Here is a 21,659-nt window from a genome sequence, read left to right as displayed (position 1 = left end):
TGGGGGCACAGCCAGGCAATAAAGCAGGTCTAATGACTGCCTTAAATAGCCCAAAGACAAAGAATTGAAGATGCAACTCATTTCTATGAGCCTAGTACAAAGACAGTACAGTGACACCGTGGGGTTGAGGACAATGTAAGTGGTTCCATTAAGGGAAGGGCTTTTACACATGGAACTGGGACCACTGCTTTCAGAATGTTTTCTGAATCTGGAGGACCTCCCGGCAGCCTGAGGCTGTTGATAGTGAGCCAGCTGATTCCCAGGAGCCTGGGAGTGAGACAAGACTACCCTTACTGGGCAAGGAAGAAGAGAAAGGTGAGACTGAGTCAGCTTGTCTATTTTCAGGGATCACACAGGTGCCATAAGCTGATGTGTGCAGGTGGTACTGAGGTAATCATTCTCAGGGAATTAGAATGTTTTCTGGGAGAAATGAATCTCTAAACTTTAGCTTGGAGTTTTCTTTGGTTAAAAATGATTGTGGCCAAGTTTAAACCTTTGACATCTAAGAGAGAAAGACTGAACCCTTGAACTCATACATGAGGTTTTCTCTTAGAGCCATAGAAGAGACTGAGGTCTAGTGTGTGGGGCTCCAGAGTAAAATCCACTATGAAATATAGAGTCAATAATTAATTCTCACAGATGTGTATCTTGAGCTGTAAACCAGGAGACCAAGGGCTGCACTAACCTTACTCTCAGAGTCTCGCCCTGACCTGCCTTTTAGCCTATCCTAGATTCCGTTTTGAGATCTCTCAGATGTGAGCGGCATGTTACCTGCCTCAGGGAGTTATTTTGGGGAAGTGTTTGGTAAATGGGAAAGTGAAATATGAGTACAAGCTATTACTGTTATCAGTGTTTGGTGTGATGGTTTAAAATCTAGTTCAAACTGAGTAACACCACAGGGGCCTGGGTATGCCAAAGCCTAAGGTCTGGAGGAGTGATCTGTATAATTCCTGGAGACTTCAAGTCTCTTGCCTGGTCTGTCCATGGGATAGGCCCTGAGAAAACATGGTATATTGAGTTTTTCAGAAATCAGTGACCTTCAGAGGCATGACTGTGGACTTCACCCCAGAGGAGTGGGGCCACCTGGACCTTTCCCAGAAGGAGCTGTACTGGGAGGTGATGCTCGAGAGCTATAGAAACCTGGTCTGCCTGGGTAAGACCCCAACTCTGCAAGTTGGAGGGGCTTTGCTTGGCGAAGGGTGGAGGGGATGTTGGAGTCGTGAGCAGCTTTAATTGGATGTGCACATACCAGAGTTTCCCGATCCATTTGGGGCCAAGAAAGACACGATGCATGTCCTGTTAATTTGTGGGTAAGAAGTTTTGCTTTGTGTAACTGGATCTTGTGGCCCATAAGGTTTAACCTTCTGTTTTCTGTTCCCTGCCTTTCCTTCCTTCCCCTCCCCCCCCAAGTCTGCCAGAGAAGGGTCTTTACTTCCTGTTCTAGTGAATACTGGGAGGGTCTCAAGGCTTGAGTAGTTCTTTTTTGGCTTGTAGAGATGAAGGGTCGCTAACCCTTTTGTGAAGCTAGGCCAGGAGAGACACTGTCACTTCCCAGAAAAGATTTGGCCTTTTTTACAGTGGGAACCAGGTAGCCTGACTTTGTTGGCCTAAGTGTTTACACATTCCTGCTCTGCTCCTTAAGGATCTAAATCCCAATGCAGAACAGAGCCCGTCTTCTTAGCAGGGACCAGATCAAATGAAGGAATTCTCTTTCTAGGCCCCAATACATTCTGTGGCCCATTCTACCAGTACTGTCAGAGTGGCCATCAGCTGTCTTTTGCACAAGCCTCTCGGTCTGCTTAGCATCCCCAGTGATGCCCACAAAAACAGGCCTGCAGCTGAATTCTCAGCTGGTTCTCAGTCCTGAGGACTCCCTTTTTCAATAAACAGACTAGCGGTTTCCAAACTTGATGTGGTCTGCTAGTTGGAGCAATAGAAAGTACCTTGGAGACCTGAGAAAGATTCCCCAAGGATTGGCCATGCAGGTGACTGAATTAAGCCAGGAGGGGTAGAATGTGCGTGTTCTCACCTCAGAGTCTCAGAGTCAAGCCTGATACATCTCCTGCTCAGGATTCTCAGGCACCCTTCAAATTTGGGGGCATTCCTTTGCCATCAACTGAATCCCCCACTGGCTGTTGCCTCCATTTTTAGCAGGCCAGGATTTAGCATCCGCAGTTCCACTTGATCATTTAAGCTTGGGTAGCTTTTACAAAGGGATATTCACTATCAGATGTAGCAGGAACAGAGAAATATTTTACCTCAACATTTTGGTCCCTGAGGGGAGGAAGTAAGCTCAATTCCCATTGGTTCCCCCAAGGTCACATCCAAAGGAAGTCATGTCTGCTGGATGAGTCCTCATCTCAGCCTCTGCTAGGGAAAGAAGGCAGGGAGGAAGAAAGGAAGAAGGGAGGGAGGAAGAAGGGAGGGAGGGCAGAAGGAAGGAGGAAGGGAAGGAAGAAAGAAGAGGAGAAGGAAGGGGAAGGTGGAAGAAAGGAAAGATTTATTAAGTAGCTACCATACCTTGTATGTGCCAGGCACAGTACTAAGCCTCATTGGATCCTCACAACAACCCTGCAAGCTAGGTGCTGTTATTATCCCCATTTTACAACTGAAGAAACTAAGGTAGAGAAAAGTTCATTGACTTGCCCAGGGTCACACAACTAGTGCGTGTCTGAGGACAGATCTGACCACACTGATTCGGGGCTCGGTGCTATCCATTGGGCCACCAAACTGCTCAGGAATGAACAGGTCTTTCCTTAATTTGATTGGTGCATCCATCTAAAAGTAAGACCTAGCACCCATAAGAGGCATTAAATAAAATTGTGCAATCTTGAGTAGGCAGCTGAGGTGACTCCTTGAGTCTGGCAGCTCCTGTGTCTTCAGATGCATCCCCTGACTGGAAAGGCTGGAGCCTGGCAGTGTTGGGGAGGAGGGAGCAATGACAAGGCCAGAGCTCCATGGGAGGTGTCAATTTATTTTGAAGGTTTAATGGGCTTCTCATGTTACTTCCCTCCCTCATACTCTGCAACAGCTTTTGCAGTTACTTTTGGAAATAGTATTCTATGTGACAGAAATCTGGTGGAGATGTTTCTGGCAAAGATTTTCCCAACCTGTTCCTTTTTTTTTTTTTTTTAACATTGGAGATACTTGGATTTTTCTTGGTCAGAAACCATTTATAAGATTACAATCACTTATTTTAAGAATATTCCTGTCATTTCTTATACCATAGTCATTCCCAAAATACTTCCCTCCCTCCATAGATCCATCCTTTATAACACAGGAGAAGTTAAGCAAACCCCAACAACAGGAAGACCACCCCATATCACGGGCACCATTTGACATCTGGACTTGGAGAAGCATGCCCACATGAGACATGTCCCTAAACGCAAGATTGAGAGAGAAATCAACAGGACTGTGAGGGGCAATCTGATTTAATTCATCTCTTTACAAAGGCTTAGCCATTAAACTTAGAGATACCATCCTTTGCTTTGCTTTTTCCTTTGGTATTGATGCCTTTTGTATCATACCTCGATCATTTCCAAATACAGTCTGCCTCTCCTCCCCTCCCCTACTCCAGTCTTACCACTGGTGCACGGCCTCATCACCTCCCCCTCAGCTGGTGCAGAAGGAGCTGCCTCAGCATCTTCCTAAAGTACAGACCTGACCATTATCCCAGAGGCTTCCCATACCCTCCAGGATCAAATATAAATTTCTCTGGTGTACAGAGCGCTTGATACCCTGGTCCCCTCCCACCTGTGCAGTCTTTTGCCCTACTCCATCCCCTCCCAAGCTGTGACACCCACCTCCTGGATGGTCCTCATTTTCACAAGCTGCCCAACGTTCTGGTGAAGCAAGAGTGCCACATCTTTCCCTTTTACTTGCCCTTACACTGGAAGGGCTGGCAATAGAAATAAGAGAACTACAAGTTGGAAAGAAGCAGCAAAGAAGAGACAGAAATTTGTAAATGGTTTGATGGTTTATTTAGAAAACCCTAGAGAATCAATCTAAAGTGGAGAAAATGAATAGCTTTGACAAACAGGATGAAAAACAAACCTTCCAAAACTGACAGCATTTCTTTATACACCTACCAAAAACCAGCAGTTAAAGCTAGAAACAAAAATCCCCTTTAAATGGAGCAGAAAATGCACAAAAACCTACAAAGGCACTGACAGGTTTGTATGAATATAATCACAAAATAATTTTCATAGAAGTAAAAGAAGTCTTAAATTGGAGATATAGTCGGTGTCCATGGATGGACTGTCATGAAAAGCATGAAAAAGGAACAAAAGAATGAAAAAGAATTTCTTAAATTACGTATCAAACATCTCAGATACAAACGTAAAACCAAAGACAACCCCTGCCTTCCAGGAGCTTACATTCTGAAGAGGTGTTTAACAACAAATAGAGGAGTATTTTGGTTGGTGAAGCCACCTAGATGGTGAGCAGAGGTTGGGATACCTCTTTCCTGGAAGCAGTGGCAGTGTTGGTTTGATTATGGTTCTGGAAATGGAAAGAAATGTGCCAGGGAGGGTATTGTGTAGCTTGCTGGTATGAAGACAGTCAGGAAGTAGACAGTGATGAGAAGCGTAACCAGGGCCAGCCTGAAATAAGTTTAACTTTTACCTTTCTAGCCTTATTATACAATACTTCTCTCCCTGGGCTCTGTGATGCAGTGACAGTGACAGCCTCTTGGGTCTTCCTCAAGTTTGAATATCATCTCATGACTCCAGGCATTTTCATTAGCTGGCCACCATGTCTGGAATAGTCTCCTTCTTCATCTCTGCCTCTGTCTTCCTTCAGGTCTCAGCTAAAGGCTCACCTCCTCAAGAACCTTCCCCAGTTCTCTTTAACCTTAGCACCTTTCTACCAAGACCACCCCCAGTCATGCTGTATATATCTTATTTGTGCACAGTTGTGTTTTCATGTTGTGAGCTTTTAGAAAGCAAGGATTTGTCTCTTTTGCCCCTTTCTTTGTATCCCCAAAGCTTTGCATAGTCCCTGGATATAGTAGATGTTTAATAAATGCTAGATGACTGATGAACTGACTGACTAAAACAGTAGGCCCTGTGAGGTTCTGGATAGCTGGGGCCCCAGAGAAGATGTTCCAGAGCTAAAGAGTCTGATTTCTAGTCTGTCCATCAGGGCAGCTGTCCAGAAGATGGGGGGAGGGGTGAAGGGGGAGAATTGTAGGAAGAAAAAATGAAGTATGCCATATCAACATAATAAAAATCATATATAAAGTAAGATGTAAAGATATGCTAATCAAATTATTAAGGAAACTTGTCATATAATTAGACCACACAATAATGAGTGCAGGTAGGGATTAAGGAAATCTAGCATCACAAAATCTCAAATTTATAATTACCAAAACTATCACATAACTAGTTTAAAATAGAAAGAGATGATTAATAAAATGAATTGGAAAACTTAGACCTAGAACCAAATGAATATGACAGCCTAATATTAGATCAAACCCAAACTACTAAAATGGGTTACAGCAACTCTGCTGCAGAGGAAAAATCTGCCAGTCAAACTAGAGAGAAGTTTAAGGAGAGAGGGAAGAGGTTGAGAAAATAATTGTTCTTGATAGCAGACAACAAAGAATGGAGGCCACAGACAGCATGTGTGATGGGGAAGTTTACGTTTGTTATTTCTTTCAGACTGGGAGACTTCACATGAATCCAAGGAGTCTGCGCAGAATCTGGGCACTTCAATGGAACAATCATCTGAGGAAAGACTTAATCTAAGTGTTCCTTCTGTCTCAGAGTTTCAGGGAGCCTGGGAATTTGATGCCAGTTTGACAAAGAAGCAGAACAATGAGAACAAACATTCTTGGCAAGGAGAAAACATTCCAAAGGAACTTCTTAGTAAACGGAGTGACCACGAATATAATAAATACGGTAGAAACTTCAATCTAGAGCCAATCCTTTTTCCATAACATAGAATAAGAAAGAATTTTGATAAATGTGATATGTACAGAAAGAGCATCAAACAGTATTCAGATGTAAGAAAATATGATAAAATATGCTCAAAGAAGATATTTGCAAAGGACAGTGAATATCAAGAAAAATGTGAATCCAGTTATTGTGGCGAGGGTTTCAGACCCATGTCGGAACATCGGCTACATCAGAGCATAAATATAATGAATGTGGGAAAGCTTTCTGCCCAAGAAATGACCTTACTGAACATCAGATAAGTCATTCTACTCCAAAACCCTATCAACGTAACAAATGTGGGAAGACCTTTAACCAGGAGGTAGGACTTAACCAATATCAGACAGTTCATGCTGGTGAGAAACCATATGAATGTACTGACTGTGGGAAAGCCTTCCGTCTTAGAGTACAGCTTACTCAACATCAGAGAATTCATACTAGTGACAAACCTTCTGAATGTGACCGATGCAGAAAAACCTTCAGTTGCGGCCGAGAACTCAAATCACATCATCGGATTCACACAGGAGAGAAACCTTATCAATGTAATGACTGTGGGAAGGCCTTACGCCTGAGCACACATGTCACAAAACATAAGAGAATTCATACTGGACAGAAACTTTTTGAGTGTAATGAACATGAAAAGGCCTTTTGTTTGAGTGCACAAATTGTTAAACATAAGAGATTCCACTCTGGTGAGAAACCTTATAAATGTAATGAATGTGAAAGACTTTCATTCACAAAGCCGAACTTAAACAACATAATAGAACTCATAATGGGGAGAAATCATATGAATGTAATAACTGTGGGAAAGCCTTCTACTCAAGTACAAACCTTATTCAACACAAGAGAATTCACACTGGTGAGAAGCCTTATGAAGGCAATGAATGTGGGTTGGCATTCTAGTATAGTGCAGGCCTTAGCACAAAAGAGTTCATAACTGGTGAGAAACCTTATAAATGTAATGTGTGTGGAAAGAACTTCAGCCATAGGCCACTACTCAAACAGCATAATAGAATTCACATTGGAGAGAAAATGAGTGTAATGAGTGTAGAAAGGCCCTCAGCCAGAGGATTAGGATTTAGTCAACATCAGACAATTCATACTGGTGAGAAATATTATGAATGTAACGAATGTGGAAAGGCTTTTAGTCAGAAGATAGGACTTTTTCAACATCAGAAAATTCATACTGGTGAGAAACCTTTTGAATGTGATAAATGTGGTAAAGCCTTCAGCCATAGCCGAGAACTTAAACGACATCGTAGGATTCATACTGGAGAGAAACTTTATGGATGTAATAAATGTGGGAAGGCCTTCAGCCAGAGGATAGGACTTAGTCAACATCAGACAATTCATACAAGTGAGAAACCTTATGAATGTAACGAATATGGGAAGGCATTCTATTATAGTACAAACCTTACTTGGCATAAGAAAATCCATTCTGGTGAGAAACCTTATCAGTGTAACGAATGTGGGAAGGCCTTTAGCCAGAAAGCTGCACTTACTCAACAACAGACAAGTCATCCTGGAGAGAAACCGTATGGATGTAATGAGCATGGAAAGACCTTTAGCCAAAGGATAAGACTTACTCAGCATCATACAATTCATACTGGTGAGAAACCTCACAAATATAATGAATGTGGGAAGGCCTGCCGCCTGAGAACACAACTTACTCCACATAAAAAAGTCCATACTGGTAAGAAACTTTATGAATGCAATGACTGGAGGGCTATTCCACATGAAAACAGAGATTACTCAACATCAAATAATTCATATTGGACTGAAACTTTATGAACACCATGAATGAAGACTTTCTTCCAGAGTAAAATCCTTTTCTAATATCAGTTTATACTAAAAGAATACAACAATAACCACCAAACTGCATACAATGCGTATGAAAGAGCCTTCTGCCAGAACACAGATCTAATCAAATAGACAATTCATGTTGGAGAAAAGTCTTAATTCCCAGTTGATAAATGGTCAAAGGTTATGAACAGGCAATTTTCAGAGGAAGAAATTAAAGCTATCTATAATCATATGAAAAAATGCTCTAAATCACTTTTGATTAGGGAGATGCAAGTGAAAACAACTCTGAGGAACCACATCACACCTATTAGACTGGCAAACATGACAGAACAGGAAAATGATAAATGTTGGAGAGGATGTGGGAGAGTTGGAACACTAATTCATTGTTGGTGGAGCTGTGAGTGATCCAACCATTCTGGAGAGTGGTTTGGAACTATGCCCAAAGGGCTGCAAAAATGTGCATACCCTTTGACCCAGCAATATCGCTTCTAGAACTGTATCCCCCAGAGATCACAAAAATGGGAAAGGGTCCCACATGTACAAAAAATATTTATAGCAGCACTTTTTGTGGTGGCCAAAAACTGGAAATCAAGGGGATATCCGTCAATTGTGGAATGACTGAATAAATTATGTTATATGAAAGTAATGAAATACTACTGCGCCATAAGAAATGATGAACAGGAGAGTCCTGGAAAGACTTATATGATCTGTTGCTGAGTGAAAGGAACAGAACCAGGAGAACTTTGTGCACAGCAACAACCACAGTGTGTGAGAGTTTTTTTCTGGTAGACTTGGAATTTCACTGCAATGCAAGGACATAAAAAAAAAAAATTCCCAATGCTCTTCTAAGGTAAAGTGCCTTCCACATTCAGAGAAAGAATTATGGAATTCAATTGCAGAATGTAGCAGATCAGTGTGTGTGTGTGTGTGTGTGTGTGTGTGTGTGTGTGTGTGTGTGTGTGTATTACGTTTTGGTTTGTTATATGATTTCTCCCATTTATTTTAGTTCTTCTACACAGCATGACTATAGTGAAAATGTATTCAATAGGAATGTATGTGTAGATCCTATATAGAATTGTATGCTGTCTTGGGGAGGGAGGGGAGTAAGGCGGGGGTAGGTAGGGGGGAAAAATCTAAGTTTTATGGTAGTGATTGTAGAACATTAAAAAGAAAAAAAAGAAAAGTCTTAAGAATATAACAATCCTGAGATTTCAGAATTATGATGAATTACTGATAATTAGGCAAGTGAAACTAAAATAAAATGTCCTAAATGATGCCAATCCCTATCTACTTTCCTTGTGCTCCTGTTTACACATCATTCTCCCATAGTCCCCTAAGTTTCTTCCCACAACCTTTGAACTTCCCAAGATTTACATTTACTGAGGAAATTGAGTCAGTATGAAAAGCATTTGCTCCTTCCAATTCCACTCATCAAAATTTCTAAGATTTCTCAACTATCTTTTCATCCTTTCCATTTTAGAGTAAAGGTATCCTTCTTTGCTAAGTAATGCCTTTTCCTCTAATCTTGTTCCTTGGTACTCTAGGACATTAATCCAACAGTCATTTCCCCTTATGCACTTTGAATCTCTTTCCTCAATTACCTCTTTCCCAAGTGTTAACAATTACATTCGGTGTTCAAGTCAGTAAGCAATCATTACTTGCCCACGCTCCACAAGCCAGGTTATTAAGTGCTGAGGATAGTCATTCAACCAGCACTTACTAAAATGATTGGAGTACAAAGTTCCTGCCCTCAGGGAGCTCTCAAATGAAGGAATTAACTTGCAAAAATAAAGTCCATACAAGATACATACAATTGAAATGGAAGGTGATCCCAAAAGGAATGCACTGGAATGGGGAGCAGAGTGGGAAGGGCTTCTTGTAAAAGGGGGTATTGAGCTAAATCTTGAGGGAGACCAGGGAAGCCAGGAGGCTAAGGTAAGAAGAGAGACTGTTCCAGGTACTGAGGACAACTGATGAAAAGGCATAGAGTAGTAATACAAAAACTAAACAGAGTCCCTGATTTCTAGATCTCACTAAAGGGCAGGGAGAACTCCGACAAGCAATGAAGTGAGGAATGTTTTCTGATGGGAAGGATAAAATGAAGAAAAAGTACATGGGAGCCCTGTGGACAGAAAAACACGGAGGTGGCAGATCAAATGTTTATATGGGGAAACAGCTTCTACCATGCAGGGGGAACCTGCAGCCTCAAGGTCACATGTGGTCTTCTAAGTCCTGGGGTATGGCCTTTGACTGAGTCCATGGTTTATAGAACAAGCCCTTTGATGAAGGGGATTTGTTCTGTGAAGTTTGGATTCAGTCAAAGAGCTGCACTTGAGAACCTAGAGGACCACATGGGCCCTTATAAATAACTAGGCTAACGGATTGGGTGGACTGGCATGCATTGTTGCAAAGGATCATAAGACATACTGCTACCAGAATGGTAGGGTGGAGCTAAATTTGGGGGAACTTTAAATGTCAGGCCAAGGATCTTTTAAATCCTTGAGCTGGTGAGTATTTTTAAGCTGGCATTAGCAAGGTCAGACCTCGGCTTCTGGAAGCTTTGTTGAGTCTGGATGGGAAAGGGCAGAGCTGGAAACAGAGGAGCCGGTGAGGAGACTTGCAGTAAACCAGGTAGAGGGGATGCCATCCTGCTCAAATAGCAGCTGTTGTAATCTTTAATATGAATCAATGAATGAAAAAGCATTTATTAATCATTTACTGTTTGATAATCACTGGCTAAACTCTGGGAACACATATACAAAAGCATAGGCAGTCCCTGACTTCAAGGAGCTTATATTTTAATGGGAGAGAGGAGCAGTAGCCAAGATTGGTGAGTAGAACCATAGGAGAATGGACATACCCCATCCAGGAACAATGGCAGAGTTTATAACAGTGGTTAGAACTTGGAGGCAGGAAGATGAGTTCAAATCCTGCTTATGGGACCTTGGATAAGCCACCTAAATTCTCTTAGCCTCAGTTTCCTCATTTGTAAAATGGGCACAATAAAGCTGCCAAAGAGGATCAGATGCATTAAGATTTAAAATGCTTTCCAAAACTTTAAAGTGTGATATCAGTGCTAGCTATACTTATTACTGGGGGCATCTAGGTGGCTCAATGGATAGAGCACTGGGCCTGGAGTAAGGGAGACATAGGTTCAAATCCTGCATAAGACACTATCTGTGTGACCCTGGGCAAGTCACTTTACCTCTGTTTGCCTTAATCCATTGGAAAAGGAAATGGCAAACCACTGCAGTATCTTTGCTAAGAAAACCCCATAGACAGTATGGTCCACAGAGTCACAAAGAATTGGACCCAACTGAACGTCAATACTTACTGCTGTTCTTACTACAGGTTGGAGAGGTGTCTTGACACTTCTCTGAGCTAGGTGGCATAGGTGGGCCTAGAGTCAGGGAGACCCAAGTTCAAATTCAGCCTCAGACACTTCTTAGGTGTGCAACCTTGGATAACTCACTTCACATCTGCCTTGGTTTACTCAAGTGTAAAATGAGAATGACATTGCCTCATCAGAGACAAGCTTAGCACACAGTACCTGGTGCTATTTAATGCTCACTCCCTTCCTTCTCCCTTTCTATGATTATTTAGTTCATAGTTCCAGAACAGGTGATAAAAGAAGGTAGGGTGGGGGAGAGAGTATGTCTCACTTGCAAGGAGGGTTGTCAAGAATTATATTTTCTTTTTCACAATTCACAAGTTTTATTAGTGGTCACTAATTATCAGGAAAAATATGTTACCACATTAGGATATAGTCTTTGGGTGCTCAGAAGTCAAATGACAAAACGTTTTACAACATAGTCCAAAGTCAACTAGAGCATCTGTTCCATCTCTTTTCTTTCTTTTCAGAGAAATCATGATTGCCACATTAACACAGAACAAAGTCACACAGTTGGCTTTTCATGTATTGATGGACAACTCTTCAACTGAAAATTGAAGACTTCTGGATTTTCACTCATTTCAGCTGTGGTGAATTGACTGAAGTCCCTAGGTTTTCACAACTAAAAACCAGTGATACCTTTGCTGGTGCTAATGTGGTAGCCATTATTAACATTTTTAAAATTTAGCATTTAAGCACCACCACTCTTAGATTTTGGTAGACAGCAAAGGAAGCAGCTCAGGAGCACAGTAGATAGAGCACTGGACCTGGAATTAAGAAGACAATGAGTTCAAATCCAGCCTCAGACACTAGCTGTGTGACCGCAAGTCACATAACCTCATTTGACTAAGTTTCCTCATCTGTAAAAAATGAGCTGGAAGAAGAAATGGCAAACCACTCCAGGATCTTTGCCAAGAAAAACCCAAATATGGTCACAAAGAATCAGACACAACTGAACAACAACAAATCATCAAACAGTATGAATTTGAACCCTTAAATCACAGAAGTAAATTTTACTTATCTGGCTTTTGACACACTTTATGGGCATGCATTATTCAGAAGAAACAGAACAGGTAAATGGGAGTAAGCCTCTGGCAGGTTGCCCTCAGTCTCCTCTTCTTCCTAATCTTCATTCTCTACCCCATTCTTAAATAACCTTCACATGCTGCTATCATCCCCTCAAGCTCCATGGTCTCTCTCTCTCTCTCTCTCTCTCTCTCTCTCTCTCTCTCTCTCTCTCTCTCTCTCTTCTCTTTCTCTTTCTCTTCTCCCCCTCCCCCTCCCTCTCTCTTCCTCCCCCGGCAGCCAAGTGCAGCATTGCATAGAACACTGGGCCTGGAGTCAAGAAGCCCTGAATTCTAATCCTGCCTCAGATGCTTTCTAGCTTTGTGACCCTGGACAAGTCCCTTAAACCTCTGTTGCTTCCATTTCCTCAACTGTAAAATGGGATAATAAGAGTACCTTCCTTGCATGGCTGTTGGAAGATCAAATAAGATTATAAAGTGATTAATACCATGCCTGGCAGACACTCTATGAATGCTTTGTTCTTTTTTTAATGTGTTTTTCATAATTAATTTTTAGTTTTCAACATTCACTTCCATAAGATTTTGAGTTTTAAATGTCCTCCCTATCCTCCTCCCTTCTCCCCAAGATGGCATGCAATCTGATTAGACTCTACTTATACATTCATATTAGACATGTTCACATTAGTCCTGATGTAAAGAAGAATTAGAACTAATAGGAAGAACTATGAGAAAGAAGAAACAGAAAAAGAAATGGCAAGCTAATCATCTGCTTCCATCTTCCAACTTCTTTCTCTGGGTGTGGACAGCATTTTTCATTGTGAGTCTTTTGGAGTTGTCTTAGTTTCTTGCATTACTGAGAAGAGCTAAGTCTATCAAAATCAATCATTGCATACTGTGGCTGTTACTGTGTACAATGCTCTCCTAGTTCTGCTCACTTCACTCAGCTTCAGTTCATATAAGTTTTTCTAGGTTTTCCGAAATCCACTTGCTCATGATTTCTTGTGGAACAATAGTATTCCATGATATTCACATACCACAACTTGTTCAGTCATTCCCCATTTCATGGACATCCCCTCAATTTCCAATTCTTGGTCACCACAAAAAGAGCTGCTATACATATTTTTGTACATGTGGATCTTTTTTCTGTTTTTATGATCTCTTTGGGATACAAACCTCAAGGTGGTATTGCTGGGTCAAAGGGTATGCACATTCTTATATCCCTTTGGGCATAGTTCCAAATTGCTCTAAAGAATGGTTGGATCAATTTCCAACTCCACTAACAACACGTTAGTTTTCCATTTTCCCCACATCTCCAATATTTATCATTTTTCTGTTTTATCATGTTAGCCAATCTGATAGGTGTGATATGGTATCTAAGAGTTGCTTGAATTCGCATTTCTCTAATCAATAGTGATTTAGAGCATTTTCTCATATGACTATAGATAGCTTAAATTTCTTCCTCTGAAAATTGCCTGTCCATATCCTTTGATGATTTATCAATTGGGGAATGACTTGTATTCTTATCAATTCAACTCAGTTGTCTATGTATTTTAGAAATGAGGCCTTTATCAGAGACATTAGCTGTAAAAATTGTTCCCTAGTTACTTCCCTTTTAATCTTGGTTGCATTGGCTTTGTTTATCCAAAAACTTTTCAATTTAAGGTAATCAAAATCATACATTTTGCATTTCATAACGTTCTCTTTCTCTTGTATGGTCATAAATTCTTCCCTTCTCCATGGATATGACAGCTAAACTATTCTTTGCTCTCCTAGTTTGCTTATAGTATCAGTATTTATATCTAAATCATGTACTCATTTTGACTTTATCTTGGTATAAGTTGTAAGATGTTGGTCTGTGCCTAGTTTCTGCCATACTATTTTCTAGTTTTCCCAGAAATTTTTGTTAAATAGTGAGTTCTTATCCCAGAAGATGGAGTCTTTGGGTTTATCAAAGTGTAGATTACTGTATTCATTGACTATTGTGTCTTGTGTACCTAACCTATTCTATTAATCCACCACTCTATTGCTTAGCCAGTACAAAGTAGTTTCAATGATTGCTGCTTTATAATGCAATTTAAGATCTGGTATAGCTAGGTCACCTTCCCTTGCATTTATTTTCATTAGTTCCCTGGATATTCTGGACCTTTTGTTCTCCCAGATGAATTTTGTTGTTTTTTCTAGCTCTACAAAATAATGGTTTATTCCCTATTTTTCTCCTTCCCCCTTCATCCCTTTCTCAGTCAGACTCCCAGAAAAGAACTGTCCTCAATTTTTTTTTGGGGGGGGGGGAGGTTGGCAAGGCAATCAGGAATAAGTGACTTGCTCAGGGTCACACAGCTAGTAACTGTCAAATGTCTGGCCAGATTTGACCTCAGGTCCTCCTGACTCCAAGGCCTATCCACTACCCACTGCAGTGCCACCTAGGTGCCCCTGTCCTCGCTTGTTGCTTCTGCATCCTTCTTCTTTCCAAATCTTTGCACTATGGGCCCTGATTTTATCACTAATCTGAAACTGCTTACTCTCAAGTTAGTGAGCTCAAAAAAATGTTAAATTTTGAATTTAACTAGCAGCAAACAACATGAGCATCTCCTTATCAAAACAGAATTGAAAAGGATGTGAAATAGCCAATCTTGATTCTGTGCTGCTTGTTTTTCCTTTTAAGTACGAAATCCAACATAGAACTTTCAAGCTGCCCTTGTTAGTGTTCCCTTTTGACCTTCTTCTCTTCTGTGTATTTAACATTGACCTTTTTCTCTTTCCTTTTTTTTGGACGAGATGGGCAGTACTGTCTAAATGACTGACCAGATATTCTCCCTCTTCCCACCTCACCTCCATCAAACAAACAAACAAAAACAGAATTAGGTAATAAACGTGTGTAGTCAAGCAAAACAAGTTCCCAGATTTGCTATGTCCAGAAATGTCTAGTTCCTTTTGCACTTTGTGTTCATCACCTCTTTGTCAGGCAGCATTGGACCTCTGGAATCTTGACTGGTCTTTAGATTGTTCCTGTTTCTTAAGTCTTTCAAAGTTGTCAAGTGAGCTCTTCATAAGAAAATATGAAGTTGCATTCAAAATTACTACTGAATGTATATGACAGCTGGAATTCTTCCTGCCAAGACATACTCAGAAATCCTATTTCTAAAACTACAAAATACGTCAGAAACAAAAGAAGATGGATAATTGCAGAGATCTTAATTGCTCGCGGTTGAGTCCTGCTCATATAATAAAAACATAACAATACTACACAAATTAATTTACAGCTTTAGTCCCATGCCGATCAATATACCAAATGACTTCTTTATAGAAGTGGACCGAATAATAAAATTCATCTTGAAGAAAAAGTCAAGCATCTCAAGGGAAATAATGGGGGGAAAGTAGTTCTGAAGGGGGCCTGGCTGCACCAGATTTCAAAATCTCACAGAAAAAAGTAATCATCAAAAACTCTGGTACTGCTTTAAAATAGAGAAGTTAATCAGTGGAGTGAATTGGACAACCAAGACCCATAAGCAACCCAACATAGTAGCCTAGAGTCCAGTAAAACCCAAGGACAATGGGATAAAGACACCCTGTTAGAGCAGAAGCTGTTACAAATAAGGCAGAGATTTAGAGCATTGGCTCGGATCGCACATCTCCTCAGCGCCGTGTGTGACAGGTGTTTTCTAAGCCTCATCTTCTTGGCTTCTCTGTAGCGTTTGATACTATTGACCAAGTTTTGCTCCTGGAGGCCATCTCCTCTCTTTTGTGATACCGCTCATTCCTGGCTCTCGTCATACCTGCCCAACCACTCCTCGGTCTCTGACGTGGGGCCTTCATCCACATCATACCCACTACCTGTGGGTCAGTCAATGAACACCTACTAAGTGCTGGTCACTATGTGAAGCACTGGGAATAAAAAGAAAGGCAAAAGACAGCTCCTAATCTCAAAGAGCTTGTAGTCTAACGGGGCAGACCATATGTTAACAACTATGTACATGCAAAATATATACAGGATGAATTGGAGTAATCTCAGAGGGAAGGCACTAAGATTTAGGGGCTCTGGGAAAGGCTTCTGGCAAAAGGGTGGACTTCAACCAAAACTTGGAAGAAGCTCAGAGGAAGACATGAGGAGGAGAGGACTGGGACCTTCTCTCTGTAGTGTCTCGCTTGGTAGCATCATCTCCTAGAGTTCAGCCCTATTTTACCTGAATCCTGCATCACCAACTATTTATGGAGCATTCTAAACTAGATCAGAAACTCAGCATGTCCAAAACACAGTTCACTGATTATTTTTTCCCCACAATCCAACCCTTTCACCCAGTGACTGTCCAGGGCACCACCTTCCTCACAATTCCCCAGGTTTAATCATTGGCTCCTCACCCTCAGTGCGGATATTTGCCAAATCTTGTCTTTTCACCTCTTCTCCACTCATACAACCTTCTTCCCCTCTGACCCAGACTATTGCAACGTCTCCTATCCTATTCCCCTGACTTCCTTTCTACCCAGTCTCCTACTCTACCTCAGGAAGTTCTAGTGAACACTTGTAAGTTCTGGATAAAATGTAAATTCACTTTGGCATTAATAGCACCCCCTCTACTTTTCCAGCCTTACCAAAGGTATTCCCCCTTTTCATGTCCTCTCCAGTTCAGCCACATTGCCTTCCTTGTTCCTCACATATAACACCCTATCTCCCATCTCTACCTCTGTACTGACTGTTTCCCCCACAGCTGAAATGCTCTCCTCACCTCCAGCTCTAGGAATCCCTGGTTTCCTTCAGGACTCAGCATCACCTTCTAAGACAAATGAAAAACCCAAGAGACAGAGTTTCTGGGCAATTAATAATCAGTGTATTAATTAGGCTAGCAAATAATCAATAAATTGATGGTCAGTGGTGTCTCTTGGTAACCAAAGACAAAGACCATGGAGATCATGGAATGCTTAAATACTTTTGGAAAAGGGGTGCCCTGAGAGGCAGAGATCAACCCTGATTAGTGAACAATCAATGTGGAGTGGGGGTGGGACGGACATATTAATGAGGAGGTGAGCCAAAAGTCTTCAGCTCCTTCTGTGATTCTACAAGCATGTCCCTGGGAAGCCAAATAGAATCAAAATGAACTGTTATTTGGTCATTAGAATGCCCAATGACTTGGACAAGGTGTGGTCAAATGCTCTGCCTCCTGTTGTGGAAGAGCGACCTCAGGATATTGGAATGCTACATGCTGTCAGATAGTCTAAGTCAGTGGGGCACCTGAGGCCTTGTGGCCACAAGTGGCCTTTTAGGTCCTCAAGTGTGACCCTTTGACTGAATCTAAACTTCACAGAACAACCCTAAATAAAATAATCCTCCCCTTAATAAAAGGATTTGTTCTGTGAAGTTTAGATTCAGTCAAAGGGTCACACGAGGTCTTAGAGGGCAACTTGTGGCCTCCCACCCCTGGTCTAAGTATTGCTTTCTCTTAGTTTTCTCTTCCCTTTGTAACCAGGAAAGGGGAAGGCACAAGGATATATTTGGAAATGAATGTGACACAAAAGCAAACCCTTGATGTGTAACACCTTACAATCATTAACATTGTTTTACTTACCAAAAGGCAAAAAGTGGAAGTCATGGATGGCTAGAATGAAACCCTCTCCTGCGAGGGACCCAGGCCCTACGGTTGCTTACATTTTTAGGGGAAATCATACTTTGGGTTATTTTTGCTTGACATTTTTTTCCACATGGGATATTTTTATCTGTAAGCTTGGGGTGTCCTCTGCCCCTCCCCTCCAGAAATTACTTTGGCACAAAGGTATAAGTAGAAAGTAAATATACACATATACTACATATATACATACATCTACATATGTGCATTATATATGTGTGTGTGTGTTTATACGCATGCTCACACACATGCATATACGCATATATCCCAAGGAGGTCAGGAGAAGAAAGAAAAGTCCTGAGGTAACAAAATATTTATGTGCAGCCCTCTTTCTGGTAGCAAAATAACCCTCTAGAAACAACCTAGGGGCCCATCGGTTGGGGAAAAGTTGGACCAATTGTAGAGCGTTTCAATACAATCGAATCTCATGGCCTTAAGAAGTGACAAACATGAGGAATTCAGAGAAACGTGGGCATGCTCCTGTGGAGTGAGGCAGGACCAAGGAGTTAGCCCCCAAGCATGCTTCACATGACGTTGTTGGTTGTGTCATGGCTAGCAAGTGTCTGAGGCTGCATTTGAACTTGAATATTGCTGATCCAAGCCTGGCACTCTATCCATGGCACCACCTAGCTGCCCCCATGCAATGACTTCAGTAAGCTGAACTTTACAAAACAACCCCATTCTCATTACCAAAAGGTCTTGGTTCTAGAAAAGAGGTTTCCTTGGCTTCCTTCAGGTTGCAGTTAAAATCTTACCTTCTATAGGATGCCTTTTCCAGTCTCTCTTAATTCCAGCACCACGCCCACTGTTTATTTCCAGTTCATCCTCTATTTGGCTGGTTTTTATGTAGTTGTCTGCGTATTGTCTCTGCCATTAAACTGTGAGATTCATGAGAGCAGGGCCTTCCCTTTTGTCTTTGACACACTGCATGTGTTAATAAATGCTGATTGTCTGCTGTGGCCTGGCTTGTCTAAGACTAAGCGGTGTCCTCCCTACATAGGCAGGGACACATAATTCAGGAAAATCTGAGTTCTTTTTAGAACTATCCCATTGCCCTAGACTTTAGGTATGGACTCAAGAGAACCAGGAAAAGACTGGAAACTTCATGCGCTCACTGAGGCATGGGGTGGCAGTTCAAGGCTCAGCCATTCTAGGTGTATTCCAGGGGATGGCAAGGACATACACCTTAACTAAGCAGCTGTTCCCCTCACATCCCCTAACATAGGAATGCTGTCCACGGTGAACTGATCTTGACTCAGGAACAAGTGTTTTGCAGCATTTCAGAGTTGGGAGCGATCTCAGACAACCTAAACCTAAGGAGAATCCCCATCACAACCTTGTCCAAGAGTGGTCTTCCAGCCTTTGCTTGAGGAGCAAAACCCTAGCCCTACCCTGCCAAATAAGTCTTTCATTCTGTCACTTGGTCCAGCCCCTCTCAGAGACAGAATCTCTTTCCAGACTGGCCCCTAACTTTAAGCGGAGGGACTGATTAAGCAGTTTAAAACCATTCTGACTGGGTTAGGAATTTAACTAGAGAATAACATGCACCTGAAATATGAAATCCTGAGTCGATCCCAGTAAGACAAACTACCTTTCCCCACAATTACTCATGAGTGGGCCCCAGTAAAACAAATTATCTTTCCCCCTCACAAGAACAAGCTGACCTCTGAAGAAATTCTCTTATAAAAACCAGACTATCTCACGACCACAGAATTATCTTGTATTGATTCCCACAGTTATCCTGTTCAATCCAGAGGTCAAGCTATAGACATCAGCTCTCAAAGCAATCTTGCTACAGATGTAACAGACCCCATATACAGCCCTAAGAAAGCCCTTTCCCAGGTTTTCAGTAGTGACTGATGCCTGTGACTAAGGTTGTAGGTTATCAGCTAATTAGCGTCCCTGTCAGATACTCCTCTTCTTCTCCTATATAAGCTTTAGCATCATTCCTGTTAAGCTGCAAGTTCTCTAAGGAGCTCTGCCCACCACATTGGCATTACAATAAACCTTGGCCACCTTGACTTAAATCATGTTGGAGTCCGTGAATTCCTTCCAAACGACCCTCTTGTACTTCCATCCTTGGGCAGGTCCCTAAACCCCTTAGACTGCATCAGGGCCACTCCTGGTCAGGTGGCAGAGTACAAAAGAGAAGAAGACCTGGGGCAGATGGACAGTGCAGATGGTTTGGTCAGTGCCAGGCTGAAGAGAGCAAGGACTGAGAAAAGTCCTGTAGATCTGGCCCTGGTGGGAACCCTGAGGAACTTAGGAGAGTGGGTTCCACGCTGAGACAGAGGCAGAGAGACGGTGCGAGAGTGACAGTGTGTGCGTGTGCGTGTGTGTGTCTGTGTGCATGTGCGTGTGCATGCGTGTGTGGTGTGTGTGTCTGTGTGTGTGCATGTGGTGTGTGTGTGTGCGTATGTGTCTGTGTGTGCGTGTGTATGTGCGCGCGTGTGTGCGTGTGTGCATGGGTGTGTGTGGTGTGTGTCTGTGTGCATGTGTGTGGGTGTGTCTGTGTGAGTGTGTGTGGGTGTGTCTGTGTGAGTGTGTGTGTCTGTGCGTGTGTGCATGTACGCGTGCGCGTGTATGCGTGCATGTGTCTGTGTGTGCATCTGCGTGTGTGTGCACGTGTCTGTGTGCGTGTGCCTGTGTGCGTGTGCGTGTGTGCATGTGTGTGTGCGTGTGTGTCTGTGTGCGCGTGCGTGTGTGCGTGTGTGTGGTGTGTGTCTGTGCGTGGGTGTGTGTGTCTGTGTGTGTGCGTGTGTGTGTGCGTGTGTGTGCTGTGTGTGTGCGTGTGTGTGCGTGCGCGTGTGTGTGCGTGCGCGTGTGTGTGCGTGTGTGTGCGTGTGTGTGCATATGTGTCTGTGTGTGCGTGTATGCGTGCATGTGTCTGTGTGCGTGTGTGCGTGGGTGTGTGCGCGTGTGTGCTGTGTGTACGTGTGCGTGCGTGTGCGTGCGCGTGCGTGTGTGCGTGTGTCTGTGTGAGTGTGTGCGTGTGTGTGCGCGTGTGTGCTGTGTGTACGTGTGCGTGTGCGTGCGCGTGCGTGTGCGTGCGCGCGTGTCCGATCTGCCCAGGGGGAGGAGGGAGGAGGCGCAGGCCCGCCCTGACGGGCTTCCACTGCGGTCCGCTGCAGCCCTACGGGCAGAGTGGTGAGCCCGGCAGGGCGGCAGTTACTGCGAGCGCCGCACGTGCGGAGGCAGACTTTCTCGGCCCCTGTCGGGCTGCGTCCGCTCCCCGGGATTCCCCCGCCGCGGCATCCCTCCCTTGGACCTGCTGGACGCCCCCGTTACAAAAGAGGCGCCCCGATGAAGGGGGGGGCAGCATGGCCAGTCACCCCACCTCCGTCTGCCTCACCGGCCCCGCACACAGCAGGCGCTCTGTAAATGTCAGGAGGCCGCCTCGGACCGGACTTCGCCGGGGGTTGGGGGGCCGTCCCGAGAGTCCGCTGTTCCTGGCCGGGCTTCCCCCGGGCCTGACCATGCCTAGGACGGGTCCCCCACCCCAGGAGATTGGGGGCCATGGCAGCCTTGGGGTCTCCCAGCTCCGCCCGCACAGATGCAGACCCCCAGGACGCAGGGAAGCGAGCTGGGAGAACCAAGGGGCACGTCCAGGAGGGAGAAGGGCCTGCCGGGCGGAGGGCAGGGGCACGCGGGACCCTCCCTCCCTCCCTCCCCCCTCTCCCCGCCCTCATCCAGAGCCTCCTCCCAGGCTCCCAGCCACTGTTCCTCAGCTGCATTCTGCTGCGCATGTGCACACGGCGCCTCCGGCCCGCACACTACATTTCCCAGAAGGCGTTAATTATTCGGTCAGCGGTTACCAAGGAAACCGGGACGAGAGGGGGGCGGTGGAAAGACTCGCCCCAGATTGGTCCAGAAGCCATGATGGGGCAGGGCC

At 43.4% G+C, this 21,659-nt stretch overlaps 1 protein-coding gene across 1 annotated transcript; it reads left to right on the top strand.

The window, feature by feature from the left end:
- The first annotated feature begins 1,047 nt into the window (after positions 1-1,047).
- Positions 1,048-7,724, top strand: LOC140498801 (uncharacterized). The gene is made up of 3 exons (XM_072599584.1): positions 1,048-1,153; positions 6,131-6,523; positions 7,021-7,724. Exons 1-3 carry the CDS (start codon positions 1,048-1,050, stop codon positions 7,722-7,724), a joined length of 1,203 nt encoding a protein of 400 aa, XP_072455685.1.
- Positions 7,725-21,659: the final 13,935 nt, after the last annotated feature.

Source organism: Notamacropus eugenii, chromosome 4 (genome assembly GCF_028372415.1).
Source record: "Notamacropus eugenii isolate mMacEug1 chromosome 4, mMacEug1.pri_v2, whole genome shotgun sequence".
Taxonomy (NCBI): domain Eukaryota; kingdom Metazoa; phylum Chordata; class Mammalia; order Diprotodontia; family Macropodidae; genus Notamacropus; species Notamacropus eugenii.
This window is presented reverse-complemented; position numbering and strand designations above follow the sequence as displayed.